Here is a 25,840-nt window from a genome sequence, read left to right on the forward strand (position 1 = left end):
TCGAAGTGGGCGGAGCTAGCGCTGCATCAGGACCAGTCGCCAGCTTCTGCATCCCTCGGAGTCGGAGCATCCTCAGGGCCGCGGCAGAAGCACCGCCGCTGCATCCGCTGAAGGGGCCTCCCTGCGCGCACCGGGCCGTCGCCGCCGCTCCATTCGCGCGCCGCCATGGCAGAGATCGCCAGCGTCCGCCCCAGCTTCGGTGAGTGGGGCCCGTGGGAGTCTGCTGCGCAATTCCCTCTCCCGCCCCCGCCCCGTTTCTCTTTGCCTTGACCGTCCCCTCCTCCACCCGCTCCCCAGCGCAAAACACCGGGCCTTCCTGGGCATCCTGATCTCTCCGCCACCACCACCCTCGCCGGATCCCACTCAAGCCCTGCCCGCCACCATAATTCTGCCTTGGCAAGCGTCCCATCCCTACCCCGGCCTCCCCTTCTATCCTTGCTTGTGGCAACTGGCACATCTACAAACACCAGCGCGCTCAGCAGCCAGAGAGGGCCTTGTTTGCGCCGTCGATGAGACACCATCACCATCACCACCGTCACACGACCACCTGGCCTCCATCTCCGGAGTGGTGGTTTTTTTTGGGGGGGGGGTTGACAGCTTCTCCACATCCTTACTGGCACGCACACCATTCAGTCGTGCAAATAACGCGCGGCATTAGCAGGGCGCACGCTCACGAACCGACCGCCAACGCTGATCCACAGGGAGAAATCTCTCTCTCCTCCTCCCCCACTAGCCCGCTGCAACATTAGGAAATTCGGACTGTGTGTGGCTGAGAAAGAATGCGTTCAAAGAAGCCCACACGCAGTTTGGGAAAGATTCCCCCCCCCCATACTGGGACGGAAACCCTCTTGGACTGCGCGATCCGATCCATGGAAGTCCCGCTGAGTTCATTGCTCCTAAGCGAGGAGGGCTATAGGATTGGGCCAGATTGCCAGCTTGCACCCCACGCCTCCTTGGTTCCCTTGTTCCCATTAATTTCATTTAAATAGTAATAATCCTCCAGTCTACACTTCTCTGTCTGGGTTTTGACAGCACTGGCCAACACGCGCACGCGGCCGCGCGCGCGGCCAGCAATGCCCAGCACCACTCAGTATTCCACTTCCCTTCAAAACACACACACACAATATCCCCATCAGCATTTGGGCAGTGTGGAAATCTTCACATCAGCCACCCTGTGAGGAGGTGGGAGCACATGACAGCTCCCAAATCCGGGGCCAGGTCTCCTCCGGGCTTTCCAATCCCCAATGCCATCACCATTCGTCTTCGCGTGCTCTTCCCCGTCTCTCCCTTCCCGTCTCCCCGCCCCCACTCTCTCCTTGCACGGGCGTGCCTGGCCTTGGGAGCGGACTGGGTCAGTGCCAGGGGCAGATCCGAGCCCTTTGAAGAGATGCTTAGAGGGCCACATGTGGGGTGGGTGGGTGGGGAGGCGGCAAGGCGTTGTCCTCTGGCCTGCTCTCCTCCTGTGGGGGGCTGGAGGTTGGTGGAAGGGAAGGAGGGAGCAGGTGCACATTGTGGTGGCTAGGAGGAGGGCAGGATGACGTGATGTCTATTCCGGGCCAGGCAGCGCCCCAGCCCCCAGATAGCTTGGAGGGGAGGGTGGGCAAGAAAACAGCCTTTGTTCAATGCACCCCCTTTTTTGCAGTGGTTGTGGAGCAAGCAAAGTATGGAGTTTCCTCACCCCCACCCCCCAAATTCACTCAAGTCGTTGCTTGCAAACCACACAGACCCTAGCCTGATAGCCTGTAACCTGGCCCAGCCACCCCATATAATTGCACCCCATCCATTGAGGGTTTGCTCAGAGACACCAAATCACTTCCTAACCCTAGCAGCTGCCCCCACCTCCATTGCTGAGACTCCCTGGGGTGTTCCCTCTGGGAGAAGTTTGAGGCCTCTCATCTATGCCAGGGATCATGATGCCTTCTCAGTCATCCAACAGTGGCTTTTTAAACTGCCTCTCGGCATCTGTCCGCTCCAATCCATGCAATAAGGAGCCACAGGGACTATCAGTGTGGCCTCTAGGCAGCTCCTCTCTGCCAGGCTGCAGCAAAGTTTCTGGCAGGAGCATGAATATAAAAGCAAGAAGGGGGAGGGAAATAAAGCTATTCATCCCCCCCCAAAAAAATATACTGAAATGTAAATAGAATAGGATCCTCAGACGTGATTTGTATTAAAAATGTACCTGTGTGCCATTCAGTGAAAAGTCCCAGTTTATTTCGTGTTCTAATTCGAGTGCTGAACACATCTGCTGTCACACAATGGCAATTCTGAGAGAGAGGATCAAGGTTGCCTGCGTTTGTTAGGCCAGTGTGGAATGTTTTATGTTAATTAAAGCCCTCTTGGTTTATTTATGTTTTTATCACCAAAAGTGCGGCCTTTTATTGTCCTCTGGGGTGGAAGGCTGTGTTGTGCTACAGCCCCAAAGCTAACTAAGGATGCAGAAGTGATAGCATCCTCTCTCCCCGGTTAAGTCACGTGAACAACGACGACAACAACAAAAATCACAGGGTCTTAAATTCTGGATTTAGTTGTTCCAGAATAAATATAAGCACCTGGCTCTGGTTACTTGCAGTTACTAATGTAGAACATGGTCTCCACCTCATGTACAAGTGTGCATTGAGATAGCAGAGAGGCAACCCCAGTTGTTAATGATGGAATGGCTGAAATGGATTGAAAGAGAAGCAAGCTGGATTAGACAGATGTTATTATGTGTCCCCAATTAGAGTGTGCATACGTCACTGAGGATATTGTTTGAGGAGTTTAAAAACGCATATGGGGGATTATTATTGTTATTATGGGAGTTGTGAAATGCGGGTGGCTTTGGAGGTTGGCAGTTTAGTATCCAGCCTCCTTTTTTGGGGGGGCAGATGTTTACAGTGCAGGTATATTCAAGATTTCTGTTTTACACCCCTATCATTTTAATTCATTGCTGCAGGAGTGACAGGCGCCCTGCAATATTGTCTCACAGGAACATAGGAAGCTAACTTGTACAGAGTCATACCATTTGTCCATCAATCTCAGTACTGTCAACACTGACTGGCAGCAGCTCTCCAGGGTTTCAGACATGGGGACAATTCTCAGGCCAACCTGGAGATGCTGAGGATAATACCTAGGACCTTCTGGTTGCATGCAGGTGCTCTACCCCTGATCTATGGTCCTTCCCCTGTTCATACAGCTTGCAAACACATACACAATCAGGCACATGCACATACATGCACACACCTCCTAAGGAAATATAGGCTTCACTCATATTTCTTATTAGCTGGGAGTAAGTCCCACTGAACTCAGCAGGAGTTTCTTCTGAGTAGGCATGTGCAAGATTGCACATAGCCACTGGATCGCAGAAAACCAGTATTGCTTCTGACAGCCCTGGGGCCCTTCAGATATTGTTGGACTTCAATTCCCATCAGCTCCAGCCAGCATGGCCCAGTGGTCAGGGATGATGGAAGCTGGAGTCCAGCAACATCTGGAAGGTCCCAGGGGAAGACTGGTGTCTGTTATGGTGGAATTACAACACTAGTCAACTGCATACTTCCAACATTTTTCTGATAAAAATAGAGATGTCCTATTATTATTATTATTATACCCTGCCCATCTGACTGGGTTTCCCCAGCCACTCTGGGCGGCATATATTAAAACATAATAAACCATTAGACATTTAAAATTTTCCCTATACAAGGCTGCCTTCAGATGTCTTCTAAAGGTTGTATAGTTACTTATCTCCTTGGCTCGGGGGTAACATGAGTCCACACCCTCCAACATTTTCCCAATGAAAACAGGGACATCCTAAGGAAAAGCAAAACATTCCAGGATCATATCAGAAACCAGGACAGCTTCTGTAAATCCAGGACTGTTCCTGGAAAACAGAGACACCTGGAGGGTCTGCAGTTGTAGCTGCTGCTTGTTCCACAGGCTAATATGTTTACCTTACAGCCAGGAGGCCTTTAAAAAAACCCAAAATTTACAAAGGGCCATGTGCATGGTTTGATTACGTATACAGAAGGTGCAAACAAATGCTGCTGCCCAATCCTACTCAGCCGCCAAAATCTATCCCCAATAGCAGTTCTGAAAAGATGCTCAGGCTTTGGCCAGTTTTCAAAAGAAGGGAACTGCATAGGTCAGTGGTGCAGCACCTGTTTTGAAGGTTCCAGACTCATTCCTCAACATTTCCAGTTAAGGCTGGGAATTGTCCGCTAATGAAAATTCTGAAGAGCTGTTGCCAGTTAGCGCTAGACAGCTCAGAGCCAAGATGGACCAATAGTCTGACAATATTGGTAGAATGCAATCCAACAGGCCTTATATATCAGGGAGAGCCCATAATTTCTGGTAACTGTCTTTAAATAAGAATAAGAATAACGCTGTCAATATTTTGCATTTTGTGGAAAATACCGGGTTTCTAGAAGTTTTATCTCTGATTGTCCAGGATGGTGAGGCACAGATGTGTTTTAATTCTAATGTTCATGCATGGAGACAAAATGTCAGCAACTGTAGCTGCCCACCCAGATAGTGAAGGCTGCTGAATGTGTTGCAATTGCAGCTGTTCTGTGCAAAGTACAACCAGATCCATTGTGAAGCTAAGTATTCCGTTTAAGCTTTCTTAAGTGTGCCGGGTTGGGTTGGGGTTTTGTGTGTGTGTGTGTGTGTGTGGAAACAAAATGCAAATTGTTATGATAAAAGCAGTGAAGAGACTTGAAGAAGATGCAGTTTGGAAGTGTATATGCGGGGGGGAGCGGTGTCAGGGAGCGAGAGATACGCTGAGAATAGGGGGTGATAACAGAATCACTTAGAATCATAGAATGCACACAAGATCGTTCATGTTTCCATCTGCGACGTGTTGCCGTAAGGGCTGCATGGGTTTGTGCAAGTGAATGTGATATTAGGGAATTTCTGGATTTTTGTGAGCACCGTTCTTGAATGCAGATTTGTGTAAGTGAGTGTGCTTGTTTGCTTGCCTGTTTGTTTGCTTGCTTGCTTAATGTAATTATATCCCGCCTTTCACCCAAGCTGGGATTCAAGAAGGCTTACAAAATCTCATTATAAAATACAAAGCAATGAAAATTAGTTAAAAACAATAAATTAAAATGCAATATAAAACGCATTTAGAGCCAATGTTAAAACGCCAATTGCCCAATGCTCATCATCATCATCTGCACTCTGTTTGTCAGAACAGGAAGGTCTTAGCTTGCCAGCAGAAAGATAACAAGGAGGGAGCCAGCCTATCCTTTCTTGGGAGGGAATTCTACAATATGGGTGCAGACACAGAAAAGGCTCTGTCTCGTGTCATCACCAACTGTGATGTTGATGGGAACTGAGAGGTGCTCACCAGAGAACCTTAGCACCCAGGCAGGTTCATAAAGAGAGATACCATCCTTCGGGTAACCTGGGCCCAAGCCATATATATATACACATATGCACTTGCATACACATTATTTATCATCATTCCCTCTATTGCCAATATCCAGGCTGTGAGTGCCTATTCTTTATGTAGCCAAAATGGCACTACCCATGCAAAAGAGAGCAGTATCTACATCTCAAGGTCTGCAAAAGTTCAGTCTTGAGGGTTATGAACTATTGAGGAACCTGAAAAAAATCCTGTTATGCATGCTTTGATCTGACGTTATAAATACGGTTGCCTGCATCCATCTGTCTTGAGATATAATGGAGTGTGCCTCCGGGGGTGAAGTCGAATTTCTGCATTAGCAGTACCAAAGTGACCTCCCCGGGGTGCAAACCTGGGCAGTGTGGATGGAGGTCCTGGGCTGCCCAGACAACAAAAAACCCCTCTCTGCCTTGCTGATGTGGTCCAAAGGAAAGCAGAGCAAGATGTTTGGCACCAGCTTGGGTGCAGGAGTTGCCAGAAGGATGCGAACAAGGCGCCATCCAACCGTCTTAGGGACTTCAGTCCCAATTTGTGTAGCCTTTTCTCTGCCCGAAGATATCCCAAAAGAAAGCGGAGGTTTAGGAACAGAGGTTTCCTTCTCCTAGATCATGGGTAGGCAAACTAAGGCCTGGGGGCCAGATCCAGCCCAATTGCCTTCTAAATCCGGCCCGCAGATGGTCCGGGAATTAGCATGTTTTTACATGAATAGAATGTGTCCTTTTATTTAAAATGCGTCTCTGGGTTATTTGTGGGGCCTGCCTGGTGTTTTTACATGAGTAGAATGTGTGCTTTTATTTAAAATGCATCTCTGGGTTATTTGTGGGGCATAGGAATTTGTTCTTTTTCTTTTTTTCCTTCCAAAATATAGTCCGGCCCCCCAACAAGGTCTGAGGGACAGTGGATTGGCCCCCTGCTGAAAAAGTTTGCTGACCCCAGTCCTAGATGGGCTGCCTTCCCAGGTGGACGAGCCCCATTTGCCCCTCACTTTCCTCTATAGCACCTGCAGAAACTGCCTTCCAGACCATTGGACCCACGCTTGGTCTTGTCCTCTCAATCCACAAGAGACTGTCTTCACATGCAGGGAAAGTCCCTAACTCATCGAGGTCTTGTGACCCATCGGCTACCTTCACCTGGTTTAGCTGGCCGGTTGAAGCCCTTCCCAAGGTGTGGCTGCTGTCACATGCTGATAGCTTCTGGGAGCCACAGGTGAGAGCTGAGTGCAGGGTAGAGACCAAAGGTGGACAAGCTAGCCCAGAAAGAGCACAGCATGTCCCCCACCAGAGGCACTACCCCTCCCCTCACACCCCGTAAATAGTTATAAATCGCAATTTACAATTAGTAACAATGGCGAAACTATGCATAGCTCAACAATGGAAAAATTAAAATCCCCCAATACCGATAAACTGGCTGAGGAAAGCACGTGGATTATAAAACTAGCATACGAAAGGAATGTGGCATATAATCATTACAGAAACAAGTTCATTGAGAAATGGGCCTTATTCATTCAATTCTGGAATGACAAAGTAAGAGATGAAGTACCTCCTTATAATTTATTCACATTAGTTTAATACTCTGTCTTTATGCAGTAAGGAAAATGGAAGTGGAAAGATTAAACTCCCACATCTGCATTATATGGCAGGACATAGACGATGCTGCAACTAAATCTAACAGTCTTAAGGAAAGCATGTAGCAATAAGTCTATTTGCATATGAAATGTCTTCTAAATGAAACATGACTTTTTAGCATATATGAAAAACTATATTGTGATTTCTGCACAGATTTACAAACACAGTATGACTAATAACTGTACAGCAGCCATTAAGTATATTTTTGGCACTTTCGACAGTGTTTGTTTCGGAATCTGTTTTCCATGTTTCCTTTATTTTTTAATAAAACTGATTATGCAAAGCCTGAAATTTAGCGATTCAAGGTTTCAGGTGAGAGCATCTCCCAACCCAACCTAGAGGTGCCAGAATCAATCCCGGGACCTTTCTGCATACACAGCTTATGTTCTGCCACTGAGCTACAGCCCTTCCATTGGCGACCCCTGTTCTAGGCGGAAAAAGTGTCCCCTAATTATTTTTCAGCTGCCTGCTGTCTACTCTTAATGATTTTGGCTTTGTTTTAGAAGGGGGTGTCCCCTTGCACCAGGGTGTATTTTCTGGAATTTCTACCCCCACCCCTTGCAAACTAGGGTAATTCGCACAGGAAATTTTTTGAACGCCTTAGAGAGTGAACTAATTTAGCATATTCACCATACTTTAGTAAATAGTTGGGGGGGGGAGGCTTGGAAACTGCTAAGCTTGCCTAATATATTCACAGCTGGCTCCTGTTCGTTGTTACTGATGAATTTATTAAATGCCTGGGGCGAGGGGGTGGGCAGGAATCGGAGGGAAATTAAAGCACTGGGGAAAAGAATTCCAAATCATTTCCACAGGAAAAATAAATAAATCACACCCCGCATCAGTTTCAGGCTTGCTTTGCTGTGCCTTGCAATAACCGGGCCTTTCTGTTCTCTCCAACAAACAAGAGGCACTGAGTTAATCTGGGTGATGTCATCAGCACAGCTGAGGTCACCCTTTTGTGTGTTATGACTTGAACATTAAATTCCATGGTTACCTTCTCATAGCTAGAGGCATGGAGAGCTGTATGACACCCCCTACTCACACATACTAAATCCCACCAGTGCATATATTTGTGTGTGTGTGTGTGTGTATGTGTGTATTCTGCACTCATAATAAGGCTCTGTACACACTGTTCTTTAAAGCACATTAGAATCATAGAATCGCAGAGTTGGAAGAGACCCCAAGAGTTATCTGGCCCATCAGTCAATCCATGTTTATTTATGGCAAAGAGGCAGCATATTAAACCAGAATTTCTGCATAATTCGCTACATGAACAATAAAAACGATTGATATGGGGTTTAACAATCAATATGCTAATTAAAGGTAAAGGGACTCCTGACCATTTAGGTCCAGTCGTGGCTGACTCTGGGGTTGCGACGCTCATCTCGCTTTATTGGCCGAGGGAGCCGGTGTACAGCTTCTGGGTCATGTGGCCAGCATGACTAAGCCGCTTCTAGCGAACCAGAGCAGCACACGGAAATGCCATTTACCTTCCCGCCAGAGCAGTACCTATTTATCTACTTGCACTTTGACGTGCTTTCGAACTGCTAGGTTGGCAGGAGCAGGGACCGAGCAATGGGAGCTCACCCCGTCACGGGGATTCGAACCGCCGACCTTCTGATCGGCAAGTCCTAGGCTCTGTGGTTTAACCCACAGTGCCACCCGCATCCCTAATATGCTAATTAAGTGTACTTAAAATATGTACTTAATATGCTAATTAAGTGTAATTAAAATACATGCATTGAGTCCACCCCCTGCAAGGCAGGAATCTTTTGCCCAACGTGGGGCTCAAACCCACAACCCTGAGATTAAGAGTCTCGTGCTCTACCGATTGAGGTATCCTGGGAACATTATTCCCCTCAAAGAATTCTGGGCACTGCGGTTTACCCCTCGTAGAACTGCAATTCCCAGAAACCTTTATCAAGCTACACATAGTGTGCAGAATGCTTGGCAGAAGTAAAGCATGCTTTGAATGGGCTTTAAAGGCATAACTGTGTACGCAGCTTTAAAAAATGTATTAAGAGTCTTGTGGTACTTGAAAGGCTTACACAGGCTTACACATGATGTGGGTCTGTGTTTTGCCCCCTGCCCCACTGCACGGGCCTGCAGTCCCACCCACATCATACATTTTGAAGCTCATTTTGTCCCTCAAAAGAATTTTGGGCGCTGTTGTTTACCCCTCACAGAGTTATAATTCCCAGCAACCTTTAACTACCTGCAGCGCCCAGAATTCTTTGAGGGAAAGAATGTGCCATGTCTTTGAAGGCCATACATTTAGAGCACACGGCTCTCCCGAAAGAATCCTGGGAACTATAGTTCATTATGGATGCTGGGAACTGTCATTCTGTGAAGGCTAAACTACAATTCCCAGGATTCTTGGGGGGAAGGCATGTGATTTAAATGTAAGGGGTGTACGTAGCCTTTAAAACCTGGGGGCAAGGACTGTCTTATCACTATTATTTGTGAGCTGCCCCAGGGAGACTTTCCTCATCTGGAGCTCAGGATAAATAAAGAGCAGCTGGCTGAATAGATTATCCATCCCAGTGGTCCCCAAAAGGGGTGCTGGGATTACCTAGGGCAGCCCTAGAAGGCGAATGGGCGGCAAGGGGGTGCTGAAGGTGTAAATGACTACCAGACTTTGAAAAGCCGGTATCTGTGGATCAAGTTCATCAGTTTTGTTGAATTAATTAACCTAAATAGTTTTAATTGGATTTTGAATAAATGTGCAATTAATTGTTACTGTTCTCAATGTTATGGCGCTATTATCAACCTTAGCAAGTCATGCAAACTGGTGTTCTGAATAATGCTTTTTTGATATATCGTCCAAATCCAGTTTCAAATCTATGTCATGGTGCTGGTTTCGTAATTTTAGGCTTGACAATATATCGCAAATCAGGGTGTGGGTGGGGAAGGGTGCTATGCAAAAAACCACAATGCGGGGGAAACTGTGAAGCCAGCCTTTACGTAACTCAGTCCTTATTTCAGGCATTGTGATATATCCGTATATCGTGATGTTTAGCTGGTGAGATATCGCAGTGTTGAAAACCAGATGTCGCCCAGCTCTAGTGGGGATGAGTTTATGGAAACCAAGGAGGCGATGGCTCAAAAAAGTTCAGAAACCACTGATTTATCCCCTCTCCCTTCCCCATTCCTCTCCACCTCACTCTTCCCCACCCACAGATGTCTCCCCGATCGTGGCGGGCCTGATTGGCGCCACCGTGTTAGTGGTGTCCGTCTCCATGACGGTCTTTGTGTGGACCTGCTGCCACCAGCACGTGGAAAAGAAGCACAAGACCCCCCCTTACAAGTTCATCCACATGCTGAAAGGCATCAGCATCTACCCAGAGACCCTGACTAACAAGAAGAAAATCATACGGATCCGGCGAGACAAGACGGGAGCTGCCATGAAAGACGGAAGAGGCAACCTTCTGGTGGACGCGGCAGAAGCTGGCCTGGTGGGTTCCGACAGGATCTCCAGCGCGGCTCCCTGTGTCAACCAGCTCCCGATCAAAGTCGATTACAGGGACGAGTTGAGCCCGGACCAGAGCTTGACTCCGGCGGGCAGCAAGCCTTCCTCTCCCTCTTCCCCGGAAGAAGAGGTCACTCTGGGGACGCTGACCTTCTCTGTGGACTACAACTTCCCCAAGAAAGCTCTGGTCGTGACCATCCAAGAAGCCCGCGGGTTGCCGGTCATGGACGAGCAAAACCAAGGCTCCGACCCCTACATCAAGATGACAATCCTGCCCGACAAGAGGCACCGGGTGAAGACGCGCGTCCTCCGCAAGACGCTGGACCCCGTCTTCGACGAGACCTTCACTTTCTACGGGATCCCCTACAGCCAGCTCCAGGACCTGGTCCTCCACTTCCTGGTTCTGAGCTTCGACCGCTTCTCTCGAGACGACGTCATCGGGGAGGTGATGGTGCCGCTCGCTGGGGTGGACCCAAGCACAGGGAAGGTCCAGCTCACCAGGGAGATCATCAAAAGGAATATACAGGTAGGGGAGCTGGGACCCAGGGGTTTCACTAGGGGGACTGTCCAAGTTCCCTTTCCTGGTACAAGACCTTTATAAAGACCCTAGGTACTTAAAAGATTTTGGCACCCCCATATATATCAAATTCAAAAAATAAACAATAACAAACTAGAAAATGGTTTTTCGAAAAGAAACCTACAGTAAGATGGAAAATAACATTTATTTTTGCATGCTTTCACCTTATTTATATTTGGGGGGGAAGTTCTCCTCGTTTTTCTAATTGCAAAGTCTTTGATCAGATCCTTACGTAACGCATCTGCTTCTACACTTAGTAGAGATAAGGCATTTTGCCTGCCTTGTTGCATAGTTGTTCTGTTGGGGTTTCTTAAATATACATCGCCTGAGAAAATGGACGCCCAGCCAAATCGTTTGTAATATTTGTACGTAATTTTTTCATTTATTGCGGGAGCCTTTTTCGTGGAAGCTGGTTCAGCTGCACCGTAGCAAATCTGGCAATGGAAAATTTCTGTGGTGCCCTCCTTCCCTTGATGCCCTAATCACGTGCTTATGTTGCTTCATGCCCTGTTCTTGCCGTTGGTGTCCAAGCGAGCGGGGTGGGGGTGCTGTGAGCCAGCAGTAGGGGTTGTACCTGCTGGTAAGACCCACAAGACAGGTGTGCTGATGCAAGAGCCAAGGGGAACTGGTCTGTGACCATGGACCAGGACTGCCCCTTTCAAGTCCAGCAGCCTGTTCTAGCAGTAACCAAGGTAAAGGTAAAGGTAAAGGTACCCCTGCCTGTACGGGCCAGTCGTGTCCGACTCTGGGGTTGCGCGCCCAACTCGCTTAAGAGGCCGGGGGCCAGCGCTGTCCGAAGACACTTCCGGGTCACATGGCCAGCGTGATAAGCTGCATCTGGCGAGCCAGTGCAGCACACGGAAACGCCATTTACCTTCCCCCTAGTAAGCGGTCCCTATTTATCTACTTGCACCCGGGGGTGCTTTCGAATTCCTAGGTTGGCAGGCGCTGGGACCGAGCAACGGGAGCGCACCCCGCCACGGGGATTCGAACCGCCGACCTGATGATCGGCAAGTCCTAGGTGCTGAGGTTTTACCCACAGCGCCACTCGCGTCCCAGCAGCAACCAAACAGATGCCTTAATGCAGTGTTGTTGGACTACAACTCCCATCATCTCTAGCCAGCAGGACCAGTGGTCAGGGATGGTGGGAATTACATAGTCCAGCAACAGCAGGAAACACAGGTTCAAGAATCACTACCCTAAAGGGAAGGAAACCCAAAAGCAGGGTCTGAGCGCAGCAGCGACTCTCCCCACCTGGAACTATTATGTAGTAGACTGCCACCAATGGTGCAGGGAGGAGACAGCCATCATGGCAAGGAACCAGAGATAGCCTGATCCATAGTGAATCTTTCATTTATTTTATTTCACAAAATTTATATACTGCTTCATTGTAAAAAAACAAACACCCAGCAACCCCAAAGTGGTTCACAAAACAAATAAAACAATGAAATTACTAGTAAAATACAGTCATATTTACACAGCATAGTTATACAGTCAAACACAATTTAAAGTATTCAATAATAATTGAAATCAACAATAAGCTACAAAGCAGATTAAATCATGTGTTGACATTTTATGTGCTGATAGGCTTTGCCTAAACAAAAGAATGTTTTTAGCAGGTGCTGAAATGAGTGCAGCAAAGGTGCCTCTCAACAGGCAGGGAGTTCCAAAGTATGGATGTAGCCCCAGTAAAAAAGATGGATTTTCTTACAAATGCAGACCAAGTATTATGTGGCAGCTTCAACAGCGCCGGTTATTATACCCACCAGCCGCTTTATACAAAAGGGAAAGCGTCAGAGTGACACTTGATAGGATAAAATGCAACACGTAAAAAGATCTGAAACCAGAAAATAAAATAATAATAATAATAATAATAATAATAATAATAATAATAATAATAATAAAAAACCAGGAAGAATACAAGATGCATAAGATGCTTGCCCAGTAACATATTAATAAGGAGAAATCGTAGCCACCCCCAACTGAAAGATGAGCACCAGTGCATGAGGCAACATTAAATAACCAAAGGTTGGAGTAAACAAAAGGTATCAGCCTGGCTCCCAGGGGCCGACAGGGATGGCGCCAGGCGTGTCTCCCTGGGGAAAGCATTCCACAGACTTGTCTCATCCTCTCTGAAAGCCCTCCAAGTTGGTGGCCATCTCTGCCTTGTGTTGATGTGAATTCCATAGTTTCATTTTGTGCTGTTGGGGAACAAGTATTAACTGTGCACCTCTGGGAATTGGAGACAAGGCAAAGGTTCACCACAGCAGCAACTGGGGCTGTTCTCATGAGATCCAAAGAGAGCTGTTGTCTGAGCACAGGCCTTTTCTGCCTGGTCCAGAAGGACCTTTTCCTATTTTCCTAACCGCAGATTCCTTGCATTCCGCTGAAACTCCTGGGTTCTGCATGAGAGGATGCACCTCAAGCTCAGAACAGCGCGATTCCAGTTTTCTGGGCATGTCTCTTCCTCCTCCTCCTCCTCCTCTAAAGAGGAGGAGGAACATCTGTTCTGTAACCTGGGATTTTGCAAGGCATTGTTCCAGCCAGAGGAAGCGGCAGACTCCCCGGGAGCGCGAGCAGTAATGCAAACAAGCGCAGAGCTGGCAAGGACAGTAATCAGACCAAGGATTGGGGTCAGCCGCCTTCAAAGTGGTAGCTGGAAAGCAGCCAGATCAGCACTATGGAGGAGGGCGCTTTGGGAAACTGGGCTACATTACGACAGATAAACAGGATGTGGATTTTTGCTCAGGCAATACACAATCTAATTTTTTTTTCTCTGTGTGTGTGCTTAGCTCCCAAACAAACGTAACAGGCAGATTTGGGGGGAAGGGAATAGCACAGTGGCAGGGAATCTGTCCCGGGTTCAATCCCAGCACCTGCAGATAGAGCTGGGAAAGATTCTGCATTTGGAATCCTGGACAGTTCTTGCAGGTCAGTGCAGATGATACTGAACTAGAGGGGCTAATGTTCTGACTCTGCAAAAGGTAGTTTCCTCTGGTTCAGTGGTCTGCTGCAGGGATGGGAAGCCTGTGGCCCTTTAGATGCTGTGTGTGACATTGTGGCCCGCTTTATCACTCCCCTTCAGGAGTCTCAAAGCGGCTAACAATCTCCTTTCCCTTCCTCCCCCACAACAAACACTCTGTGAGTTGAGTGGGGCTGAGAGACTTCAGAGAAGTGTGACTGGCCCAAGGTCACCCAGCAGCTGCATGTGGAGGAGCAGAGACGCGAACCCGGTTCCCCAGATTACGAGACTACCGCACTTAACCACTACACCACGCTGGCTCCACGCTGCTGTTGGACTCCAACTCCCAGCAGCCCTTGCAAGAGGGGCCAATGGTCAGGGATGCGCTGCAGTCTAGCAGCATCCTTCCAGGAGCCACATCCCAAGGGCAAGCAGAGCCAGAGGCAGAATGGGCAAAGCAACAAAGGTTTCCTTTGTACAGTAGGCTGCTTCTCTACACTCACCCCCCTCTCTATGCTCCATCCAGGCAAATAAAAAGGAATAGCAGAGTTCAAGGACTCATTCCAGCAAGGCAGATGCACCATGGGAGCAGGGCTGATAAGGAATGGACATAAGGAACACATGTGGAGAGACCCAAGGGCCAGTTGGAGAGGTCTGGAGGGCCACACCAGAGATTCTCCATCGTTGGCACAAAAGAAAGCTCCTCTGGCAGATCTTAGGCTTCTGCTTTGAGTTGTCTAGACATTTCTTTAATTAGGCAGGATGGGTGGCTTTCAAATAAATACATAAATCCCGCTTCAATGGGATGACACACCTCTCTGCACAATTAGAGGGGGAGAAATAAAATATTTGGGCTCGTCAACCAGCTGTTGTGTCTTGCTGTCGGGCTTTCTAAGCAGTTAAGCTTCCCTTGCTTCTGTCTGCCTTCCAAGCTGCAACTATTGCCCCATTCTAGCTGGTCTGAGGATCTGTGATGGGGACGGGGTCCCCCTCCGCTCGAGCAAAGTCAGAAAGCAACTGACACTGGAACAGAAAGCGACTGGCATGCAGTTATTCCTGCGGCTGAGAACTGGAAATGTTGGCACATCTTGCTTGGGGGCTTCCCATAATGCGTATCTGATTCGCCACTGGGAAAACATGATGCTGGATTAGAGATGGGCCAGCGGGCCGTTCTTATGATGCAGAGAGGGATGAGAAAGTGAGTTACAGGCAAGCTGTTAGGAGTCGCATCTTTCAGGACCAGGGAGAGCTCCTTGAGACAACAGGAAGCCAATCCAATGAAGGCTCCCTTTTTCTGCCTTCCCCCTTCCGATGTTTTTGGACAATAGTTCCCATCAGCCCCAGCCAGCATGACCAGTGATTAGGACTCCCACCCTACAAATAAAGTTGCAAGGAATTTAAATTGATGCCTTTGTAAACTACAGTCATTCCTCGGGTTACAGATGCTTCAGGTTGCTTTTTTTCGGGTTACGGAATTACCGGAAGTACCGGAATGGGTTGCTTCCGGTTTCGGCAGTCGCGCATGCACAGAAGCGCTAAATCGTGCTTTGCGCATGCGCAGAAGCACCGGATTACAACCCGGGCATGCGCATACGTGCCGCTGCAGGTTGTGAACACTGCAGGTTGCGAACGTGCATCCCACACGGATCACGTTCGCAACCCGAGCGTCCGCTGTACTTTGCTGTTCGGGGTGGCGGGGAAGGTTTTCACTATCAGAGTAAAGAGAGGTGGGGGTGGGAAATCTGTGTGGCTCTCCATGTCCCATCAGCCTCAGCCACCACAGCAAACTGTTCAGAGATCGTGGGGACTGGAGTCCAGCAACACCTGGAGAGTCACAGCCTCCACACTCCTCTCCTAGACACATGTCAGGGATCACACACCAAATGCACTTACAAAGCAGGGATGAGGAGCTCATGGCCTTCCAGATATTGTTGGACTATGTCTCTCACCAGCCCCTAGCCAGCACGGGTCTGTAGCTCAGAGGTTTAACAACTGTCACAAGGTCCCAAGCTCTGTCCCCAGCATCTCCAGGTAGGGCTGGGAATGCCCCCCTGCCTGAAACTCTGGAGAGCTGCTGCCAATCAGTGTGGACAGTGCTGAGCTGGGTGGACCCCACGGTCTGACTCAGTGAAAGGCAGCTTCCTATGTTTCCAAGAGTCCCAAAAGCTGGGCAGAGAAGCTTGGAAGGCCCTTGACCTTAGGACATGTGCGTGTGTAGGAAGAGAGTTCAATGGGAGAAGAGGAGGGAGAGGAAAATATGGCAAGGAAAATTAAAACTGGCAATGGAAGGAGGAGGGGAGTACAGCCTGTGGCAGTGGTCAGTTCAGACACTTGTAAAGACAGAAGGAGAAAGTGTGACACAGAGAGAGAGGGGGGGGGAGAGAAAAGGGGGTGACGGAAGGAGAGGGAAAAGCAATGGCCCCATTCATTTCCAGCTCTGGCACCACTAAATACCAGCCACATATGATATGTATGCAGCTTTAGATGCTTATGCTATAGCAACTTTAAGGCCCCCTCCTAAGGTTGCCATACGTCTGGATATACCCAGAATACTGTAGTCAGAAGCAGTGTCTGGGCAGAAATATGCAAAATGTCCAGGGAAATCCGGACGTATTACAACCCATGTCAGCAGTGTCGTTTTTGCCAGTTTTCCTAAAGAAATAGCTCAAAATCAACTTTGCTCGCCCCCCTCCTGCAAAAAATAATAATAATGTAGCTCTGTAAGGGGAATAGGGAGTTTCATATGAAATCTCAGTGCCCATAATAAACTACAGTTCCCAGGATTCCTTTTTTTTTTTTTTTTTGCAGGGAGGGAGTCATAACTGTAAAGATGGTGTAAGAGCTCTTTAAACATACAGTGGTACCTCGGGTTACATACATTTGGTTACATACGCTTCAGGTTACAGACTCTGCTAACCCAGAAATAGTACCTTGGGTTAAGAACTTTGCTTCAGGATGAGAACAGAAATCGTGCTCCGGCGGCGCAGCGGGAGGCCCCATTAGCTAAAGTGGTGCTTCAGGTTAAGAACAGTTTCAGTTTAAGAACAGACCTCCAGAATGAATTAAGTACTTAACCCGGGGTACCACTTTATAGTGTAGATGGGGCCCTAGTTTCCAATTCCAATGCGCAAACCAGACTTTGCTGGTTCAGATGCCTCAAAGCAGGAAAGGCTGGGCAGGGGGAATCACGGTGGATGAGGGGAGGAGAGAGGGTCCGTCTCACGTCTGATGCGACATCCGAACCAGCCTCATGCATGTTTCCTGACAGCGCCCCTACAGTGAAATGGAGCAGGGTCAGCCAGCACGATGCCTTACAGACATTGCTGGACTCCAACGCCCACTAGCCTTGATCACAGTCATGGCTCTCCCACCCCCAATGAATCCTGGGAGCTGTAGTTTGTTAAGGGCACTGAGAGTCGTTATGAGACTCCCCCATTCACCTCACAGAGCTACAATTCCCCGGGAAAAGGAATTGGTTTGGTTGCTAAACCATACTGGGAACAGCAGCTCTGTGAGGGGTGTAGGGGCATTTCCTAACAAATCTCAATGCCCATAACAAACTACAATTCCCAGGGTTCTTTGGGGGAAGAAGCCACAACTGCTTAAATAAGCAGAAGAGTGCTTTAAATATACAATGGTACCTCAGGTTACAGACGCTTCAGGTTACAGACGCTTCAGGTTACAGACTCCGCTAACCCAGAAATAGTACCTCGGGTTAAGAACTTTACCTCAGGATAAAAACTTTACCTCAGGATAAGAACTTTACCTCAGGATAAGAACAGAAATCGTGCGGTGGCGGCACAGCAGCAGCGGGAGGCCCCATTAGCTAAAGTGGTATCTCAGGTTAAGAACGGACCTCCAGAACAAATTAAGTTCTTAAACCGAGGTACTACTGTATGGTGCAGATGGCGAAGAGTCGTTTGGCCCAAACTGGGCACTTTCCACTTGTGATTCCGGGAGGAAGGGAAAGGAGGAGGACTGGCTTTAGACAAACGTTAACTCAAGAGTACCGGGCAGTTCCCAAAATGCTGAATCTAGGACACGACGGCCATGGCAACCCGGCCTGCTATTCACAGCCTTAACAACGGCTTTTTTAAAACACTTGGCAAGGCTCTGTTTTATTTCCACTGTATTAACTCCCTTTCAACACAGTCATGTCTTTCCTTTAAAAAAGAAGAAGAAATGACCTACTCACTACGGACAAGTCAGCTACCACCGAAAAGCATTTAAGGCCACAGCAGAAGCACGGAGGATGTAAACAATAAAACACCATACCCTCCCTAATTGCAGAGTTCGCTGGCGATTTCGAACCTGCATTTTACGGTGGTGTGGTGGTTGCTCTTTCCTAGGAGGTCAAGATTCTGGTCCCTTTCAAAGGTGGGCCATAGGAAGCTGTCTTATACAGAGTCTATCTAGCCCGAGGGTTTACCCACACTGACTGGCAGCAGCGGGTCTCCACGGCTGCAGGTGACAGGTCTCTTCCAGCCCTACCTGAAGGATTGAACCTAGGAAGTTCTTCGCTTCAAGCAGGAGCTCTCCCACTGACCTACAGCCCTTCCCCAAGAAATACAAGATTCTAGTCCTCATTGTTCTGCACAAAGTGCTGATTTTAAATAGGAACATGGGAAGCTGTCTTGTACAGTAGTACCTCGGGTTAAGAACTTAATTCGTTCCGGAGGTCCATTCTTAACCTGAAACTGTTCTTAACCTGAGGTACCACTTTAAGCTAATGGGGCGTCCCGCCGCCGCTACACAATTTTTGTTCTCATCCTGAAGCAAAATTCTTAACCCGAGGTAGTATTTCTGGGTTAGCGGAGTCTGTAACCTGAAGCCTCTGTAACCCGAGGTACCACTGTATATCAAGTCAGGTCATGCGTCCACGTAGCTCGGCGTTACCTATATTGACTGGAAGCTATCTTGTACTGTGTCAGACCATTGTTCGAAATAATAATAATAATAATAATATTGACTGCTGTACAAACAGGTTGTTGGACTAGATGGGCCTTCTTATGTTCTCCTTCCCCACTGGCTTCCTTCAGCTGACCCTTTCTAAATGATTATTTGCAGAAGTGGATGGGTGGCCAGGGCTACTTGGGGTCTGTTGTTCTGAGGATATGCGACCTTATCTCTTTCCAGAAATGCGTCAGCAGAGGGGAGCTGCAGGTTTCCTTGTCTTACCACCCTGTCGCCCAGAGGATGACTGTGGTGGTTTTGAAGGCGAGACATCTGCCCAAGATGGACATCACCGGCCTCTCAGGTAGAAGCTATTTACTCCGCCTCATCTCCATATTTTCCTTGTGTGCCCCTTTGAACGCTCTTTTGTTTGTGTGACTTTTTAATGAGGGATGGATCTGTTCATTTCGGTTCCTCTCGGTTTCTCAACCCCCCCCCCACCTTAAATTCAGTTCCCTTCATTTCTACAGTGATTTGCCTTTTTTTTTAAAGTGAAAACTTGTCAGCATTTTACTCCAATTCCCCTCCCCCAAAACTGTTTGCAGTTTTGCCTAATAGACATATTTTGCAAAGCAATTTCCCCACTTTTGTATGCAATTTTATGCACACTCGGTACATGCATTTTTGTACACATTGTTGGAGAACACACAGTGCTGCAAAATTTGGAGAGCTGCAAAGGATGGCGGTGCTTTGATTCACGTAGTTTCAGAGAACGCGGATTTTTTAGGTCCACCTTTAAATGCAAACTGAGTTTCTCCCTCCCATTTGTAATCACTGAGCCAGCTTATGAATCCTGTGCATCCTTGGAGAGATCAGAAGGCAGCCATCCCTTTCTCCTAATGTTTGCCCCAAATTTGCTCTCCTGCAACTGAAGCCCACTAGTTCTAGTCCTGGCCAGAACAGCAGCAAAGAACATCTCTTTGCCCTCTTCTATGTGGCAGCCCAAAAAGATTGCACTGTGAAGTGCCCTAAGCATTAAAAACGAAACAAAAAAACACCCCAACATCTCCAGGGTGTTTGAAATGTAAAGCCCCGAAGACACAACTTGATCCTTCATTTGATGTTCACACCTTTTGAGGACAAATTCCAGCTAGGCAAAGAGCACTCAAGGAAGGTGCGGAGCAGGGCTGGTGAGGGGCGTGGCCTGGGAAGAGGGGGCGTGGCCTGGAGAGTCTCCAGAGGGCTGGATAGCATGACATAGTTGGCATTTCTCCATCCCTGACTTGCACAGACCAGGATCACAACCTTCAGTGGCTTTGCTTTATTTTTCAGTTACCTCCCTCAACGCGAACTCTGGTTCACAAACCCCTAACAGAATGTCAGGGAGGAAAACGTTCTCCTCGGTCTCTTGAGTTAGCGACCTTGTGTTTAGGAGATTGGGGTTATGGTTTGGCTTGCCTCATCTTGAGCTACTTGCTTTTCAGGGTCCGCACCCATGCCCCAGAAACTCTGCCATCATACAAATTCCTAGAAGAGGAGAGGTCTGCCAAGGGCTAAACAGAACCTCCATGTGGATTGGCAGTATATCTCTGAATACTAGTTGTGAGGGGCACATCATGGGAGAGATTCTGTTGCCCTTCAGGCCCAGGTTCTGAGCTTCCTGGAGACATCTGGCCAGACTAAATGGACCTTCAGTCTGTCTTCTTATGTTTTTACCTTCAGCCCCGTTCCAGGACTCGGGAACATATGAGAGAAGCAGAGAAGCCAGGGATTGGGGAAGACTGTGGCCTTCCTGATTGATGGTGGACTACAACTCCCATCAGCCCCTAGCCAGCATGGCCAAAGGTCAAGGATGATGGGAGTTGGAGTCCAGCAATGTCTGGAGGGACACACATCCTCCAGGAATCTGCCTTATACTGAATCAGACCCTTGGTCTGGCTTAGCTCTGAGCATTGTCTACAATCATAGAAACATTGATTCACAGAAGCATAGAGTTGGAAGGGAGCATCCATGGCAGATGGCCATCCAACCTCTACTTAAAAACCTCCAGTGATTGGCAGGAGCTCTCTGCAGAGCCTCAGGCAGCTCTCGCCAGGTCTTTCTCATCCCTACCTGGGTTTGCACTCGAATAATAATAGTAATAATTTATTATTTGTACCCCGCCCATCTGGCTGGGTTTCCCCAGCCACCCTGGGCGGCTTCCAACAAAGATTAAAAATACATCAAAATGTCACACATTAAAAACTTCCCTGAACAGGTCTGCCTTCAGATGTCTTCTAAATGTCAGGTAGTTGTTTATCTCTTTGACATCTGGTGGGAGGGAGTTCCACAGGGCAGGTGCCACTACCGAGAAGGCCCTCTGCCTGCTTCCCTGTAACTTGGCTTCTCACAGTGAGGGAACCGCCAGAAGGCCCTCAGCGCTGGACCTCAGTGTCCAGGCAGAACGATGGGGGTGGAGACGCTCCTTCAGGTATGCAAGTAATGTTTACCAGCTCCATCTGTTATGCCGGCTGAGACCCTACAACTTTTAGAAGACACCTAAAGGCAGCCCTGTATTGGGAATTTTTTTTAATGGTTAGTGTTTTATTATGTTTTATATATGTTGGAGCCAGGGGCAACCCAGCCACTCTGGGCAGGATATAAATAATAAAAAATTAATTATCATCATCATTATTCCTTTACTTTCTTCATAAACATGGTGAGCCAATCTCACTCCAATTAGGGTGAGGGGAGTCCCTGCTCATTCTGCTGAGGGGGGCAGTTCCCAGAGTTCTGTCCCCCCAAAATCCTGCTCAGGTGGTACCACCAGCTTTCGGCCTGTGTTATTGGCTTGCTCCTGTCCCTTCTTTCCGGCAGACCCCTACGTCAAGGTGAACGTGTACTACGGCAGAAAGCGCATAGCCAAAAAGAAAACTCACGTCAAGAAGTGCACTTTGAACCCCGTCTTCAACGAATCCTTCATATACGACATCCCCGTGGATCTCCTCCCAGACGTCAGCATCGAATTCCTGGTCATCGACTTCGACCGCACCACGAAAAACGAAGTGGTGGGCCGGCTGATCCTGGGAGCGCACAGCGTCACGGCGGGCGGCGTGGAACACTGGCGGGAAGTGTGCGAGAGCCCCAGGAAGCAGATCGCCAAATGGCACAGCTTGAGCGAATACTAGCAGGGTGAGCGGGGGGGCACCGGGCGCTTGCACCAGGCGCCCCTGCGCAAACAGACACTTGGCCTTTCATTTCCTCCTCCTCCTCCTCCTCCTCTTCCTCCCGCCTTCCGTCTTAGTCGTAGAAACTTAAAGGTTTCCGTACGAAGCAGCTGATCGGTTCTCTCTAGTGATGTTTAACTTTTGCAGGGCACACTTAAAGTTCTAAAAAAAAGAAAACGGGGGAAAAAGGAACTTACAAAAAGTTAAAAAATAAAACCTAACAAAAAAAAGAGCATTAATTTTAATAAATACCACAAAACATATATATATAAATATATATAATAAAATAAAAAGGTGTAACCGCACTGTTGCATGCCGAATACAAAAGTTTAAAAAAAACCACAAAAAAATAATAATATAACTTTACCAATATCAAAAGTACAGTTTTTAATACGATTTATCTGTCACTATGAAAGTCGTGTTTTGTGCTGAACTGTATTTGTTGGTAATTCACCTCAATTGGCCTATTCAGCTTCTCTCCCAACTTATTCTTTTTTAAAAATAATAATAATATTGGATTCTGGTGTTGAATCGCTGGTTCTTTGTTGACATTGTCTGCCCACCCCCTTCCTGTTGATTCTTTGCAATTCTTTGTGACTTGGGTGATCTAATGCTGTTGGTGTACATGCAATGGTTTTGGGGCATCTGTCTTGGATCAGAGAGATCTCAGAGTGGATGGAAATGGTTCCTGTGAATTATAAGTGCTGCTGAAAGCAATTCCCTCCCTGTAAAACAGGATCCTGGAATAATTTCCTTGTCCTTGTTGTCCAGAACATTGCAAGATGCTCTCCACTCCATCCACTTCCGAAGCAGTCTCTTTCAAAGAAAAAGACTTCATTTGGAGTTGGAACAGGAGGCATCTATCTCCCTCTTAATCTTTCAAGCCAAGTCTTTGTCCTGCCTCTACCATGATTTGAAAGCTGGCCTCTTAGGTGTTGCTCATCTCAAGCAGGAAAGTGCCCCTTGAGCTGTGCCGCCTGAAGCAGTGGTGCAGGCTACTGATGTAGCAGACCCGGCCCTGCCAATAGGCGACTAGACAGGGTAGCATGTGCATTGATCCTAATGCCTACAAGGGTGGCAAGCAGGTAACTCTCACAAAGAACCCACCACCAATGTTTATTTACTATTACTGTTGTCATTAATTAGAGCCTGGTTGGCTTCCAGTGCATGCTTCACAGCTAGATCAGCCGATAGAAATAAATAGCCACTGGAGATCTATATCTAAGCAAGAGTTTTCCAGCTCCACAACCTCCCCTTGCAACATTCTGGGCACCTGAAATGCTCCACCAACATTTATTGGTGACGTAGTGTGCAAGCTTTCAAGCTGACACAGAAGCCATCCCCAGACAGGTCAAGATTGTCTGCTGAAGAGCTCTGCATCATCCAGAAGCCTGCAACTTCCACATCAACAGATAGGGCTGAAAGAAAAGTCAATCTCCCCTACCCAGCCTCCTTTCCCAGGACCAACCCGTAAGCCATTTGCGAAGCAAGGCAGATCCAAGTTAAGGGGGAAGCCACGTGGGAAATGGGTGTTTCAGTATTCACCAAGTCACATCCATGCACTTAACTCATCCTGTGCCCTGTATGCTGTAAATACTGTATCATACTTTAAAACAAAAACTAGGAGAAGTCGTTTCAGTGGTGGGGAGGCACCTTGGCCGCAGAGAGGTGAACTGTCTCGGCACAGCCCCGTGGGAGGTAGCTCCATTTCACTCAGAGCAGACCCATTGAAATTCAGGGGCCTAAGGGAGTTGTGTCCATCAGTTTCAATGGGTCTGCTCCATGGAGGTCTAACATTGGATGCAACTTTGTGTTTGGGGGAGAAGGAAGACTACTGGAAACCCAGCCCTTCCCTCCCTAAAAGCCCTTGGGGGTTAAGTTTCCTTCCATGCTTGCTCTAGTTCAGGCACCCCCAAACTCTGGCCCTCCAGCTGTTTTGGGACTACAGCTCCCATCATGTCTAGCTAACAGGACCAGTGGTCAGGGATGATGGGAGTTGTAGTCCCAAAATAGTTGGAGGGCCGAGTTTGTCTATGCCTGCTCTAGTTTCTGAGTCTGGAAACGGAGTCACATACAAACCTCCACCCCCGTCCAGGAGAGTTAGAGGGATCAATTCCCAGGACGCATCAGCTCACCCCCATTTCCACCTCCTGTCAAACCAGGTAGATCTCTCATCGATTCGCAGTTGGTTAGCAAGAGCTTCTCACTTAGCTAATAGCAAAAACTTCACCCCCAAAAATAGAGCCCTGGAGGGGGAACTGTTGTCTCCAACTAAGTGCTACTCAGAGTAGACCCACTGAAATTAATGAACCTACTTTAATGAGTCTACTCTAGCATTTTTTGTCAGTGGGCCCTGGGTCCAGTACTGATCACAAATTCAAAAACTGAGCACGTTATTGTTTAATTTTTTTTGGGGGGGTATGCCTGCCATCCTTGGCAACTATTTTTTTTGGGGGGGGTGGGTTATCAGGGTTCCAGTAGATCAGCCTTCCTCATGCTGGCTGGGGTTGATGGGAGCTGCAGTCCTAAACATCCAGAGGGCACCAGGTTGAGGAAGGCTGCAGGAGAGTGTTGCTGGACTACAACTCCCATCATGCCCAGCCAGCTTTGCCATTGGTTAGGGATGCGACACACAGTAGTGAAGAATGCTGATCCTACAAGCCCGAAGCCTATCAACGCCTGCCCTAAAGGATGTGTTGCAAGGTAAGCTATGAAGCACTGCTGTAAAATGGGTGGGTGGCCTCAAGACCTGCAAGTCCCGTCTGTCCCAAGTGCCATGGCTCAATGACCAGGGGGTGATGGGAATTGTAGTACAGCAACATTTAAGAGGGTTTTCCCCAGCCCAGGAGTAAGATTTATTGAGAGACAGACACTCAGAACCATTTCAGAACGGGGAGAATTAGGACCTCTTCTCTGCAAAGGCCAGGTTGGTGCCAAATTTGGAATTCAAACTGATCATCTTGACGCTTAATCCTTACATCACCCCCTTCCTCCTCAACCCAATTTTGACCCCAATTACTGATAGATTAGGGCTCATCTTGAATTATCAATATTAATTATCCCCGCTTTTTTTTAAAAAAAAACTTTTCAATGCAAATAAAACCCATCTTTCTTAAGCCTAAATCATCTCTCCTTCTTCCAGCTGTAAAGAGGGGAAAAAATGAAGTTGTTGTCAAGGAAATGTGCTCAGGGTTAAAATAGATTTAGGTTTATTGGGCAGATGTGAAGAGATCCATTACTCCTCAGGAATAATGGGGAAATAAAGAGGGTCAGATAACAGTCGGGTTTTGGGTTTGTTTGTTTTTATTAAAAAATGTATTGACAGCTGCCTCACTGTAATATCTCCCAAATGTGGGTCATTTTCGGTTGGGATTTTGTTTTTTTTTTCCTTTTCACCTCGTGTCTATTGTAAAATTAAAAAGGAAAAAAAAATAACTTGGACAAGTTACAACTTGGTGTCAAAACAAAACAAAAAAAGTAAGAAAAAAAATAACTTGAACCGTTGTACAACTGCATAATGCTGTAATGCTAACCTAACAAATATGTAATGCTACCTGTAATGTCAAAATTGTTTTAACGCACATTGAGCGTTCAAATAAAGATGGAGTCACTTTAACTTTACTTACTGATCGCAAAATAATTATTTTGAGGTTGCTGGAGCCACACACTTTCATCAGCAGAGGGTTCCCACTGCACGGCGGTAGAGCACTTGCCTTGCGCACATTAGCGGT

General features: G+C 47.7%; 1 protein-coding gene across 1 annotated transcript; it reads left to right on the plus strand.

Annotated features, from left to right (window-relative positions):
• Nucleotides 1–25,730, plus strand: SYT11 (synaptotagmin 11). The gene is made up of 4 exons (XM_053370190.1): nt 1–199; nt 10,183–10,997; nt 19,147–19,270; nt 21,760–25,730. Exons 1-4 carry the CDS (start codon nt 166–168, stop codon nt 22,068–22,070), a joined length of 1,284 nt encoding a protein of 427 aa, XP_053226165.1. The 5' UTR covers nt 1–165; the 3' UTR covers nt 22,071–25,730.
• Nucleotides 25,731–25,840: the final 110 nt, after the last annotated feature.

This window comes from Podarcis raffonei, chromosome 16 (genome assembly GCF_027172205.1).
Source record: "Podarcis raffonei isolate rPodRaf1 chromosome 16, rPodRaf1.pri, whole genome shotgun sequence".
In the NCBI taxonomy this organism is placed as follows: Eukaryota; Metazoa; Chordata; class Lepidosauria; order Squamata; family Lacertidae; genus Podarcis; species Podarcis raffonei.

Bases quoted from the DNA above. Each gene is read 5' to 3' on its own strand.
- SYT11 (XM_053370190.1), top strand. From the start codon at position 166: ATGGCAGAGATCGCCAGCGTCCGCCCCAGCTTCG. The intron at 200-10,182 runs GTGAGTGGGGCC...CCCCACCCACAG, and splicing joins CAGCGTCCGCCCCAGCTTCG to ATGTCTCCCCGATCGTGGCG. The intron at 19,271-21,759 runs GAAGCTATTTAC...TCTTTCCGGCAG, and splicing joins CATCACCGGCCTCTCAGGTA to ACCCCTACGTCAAGGTGAAC.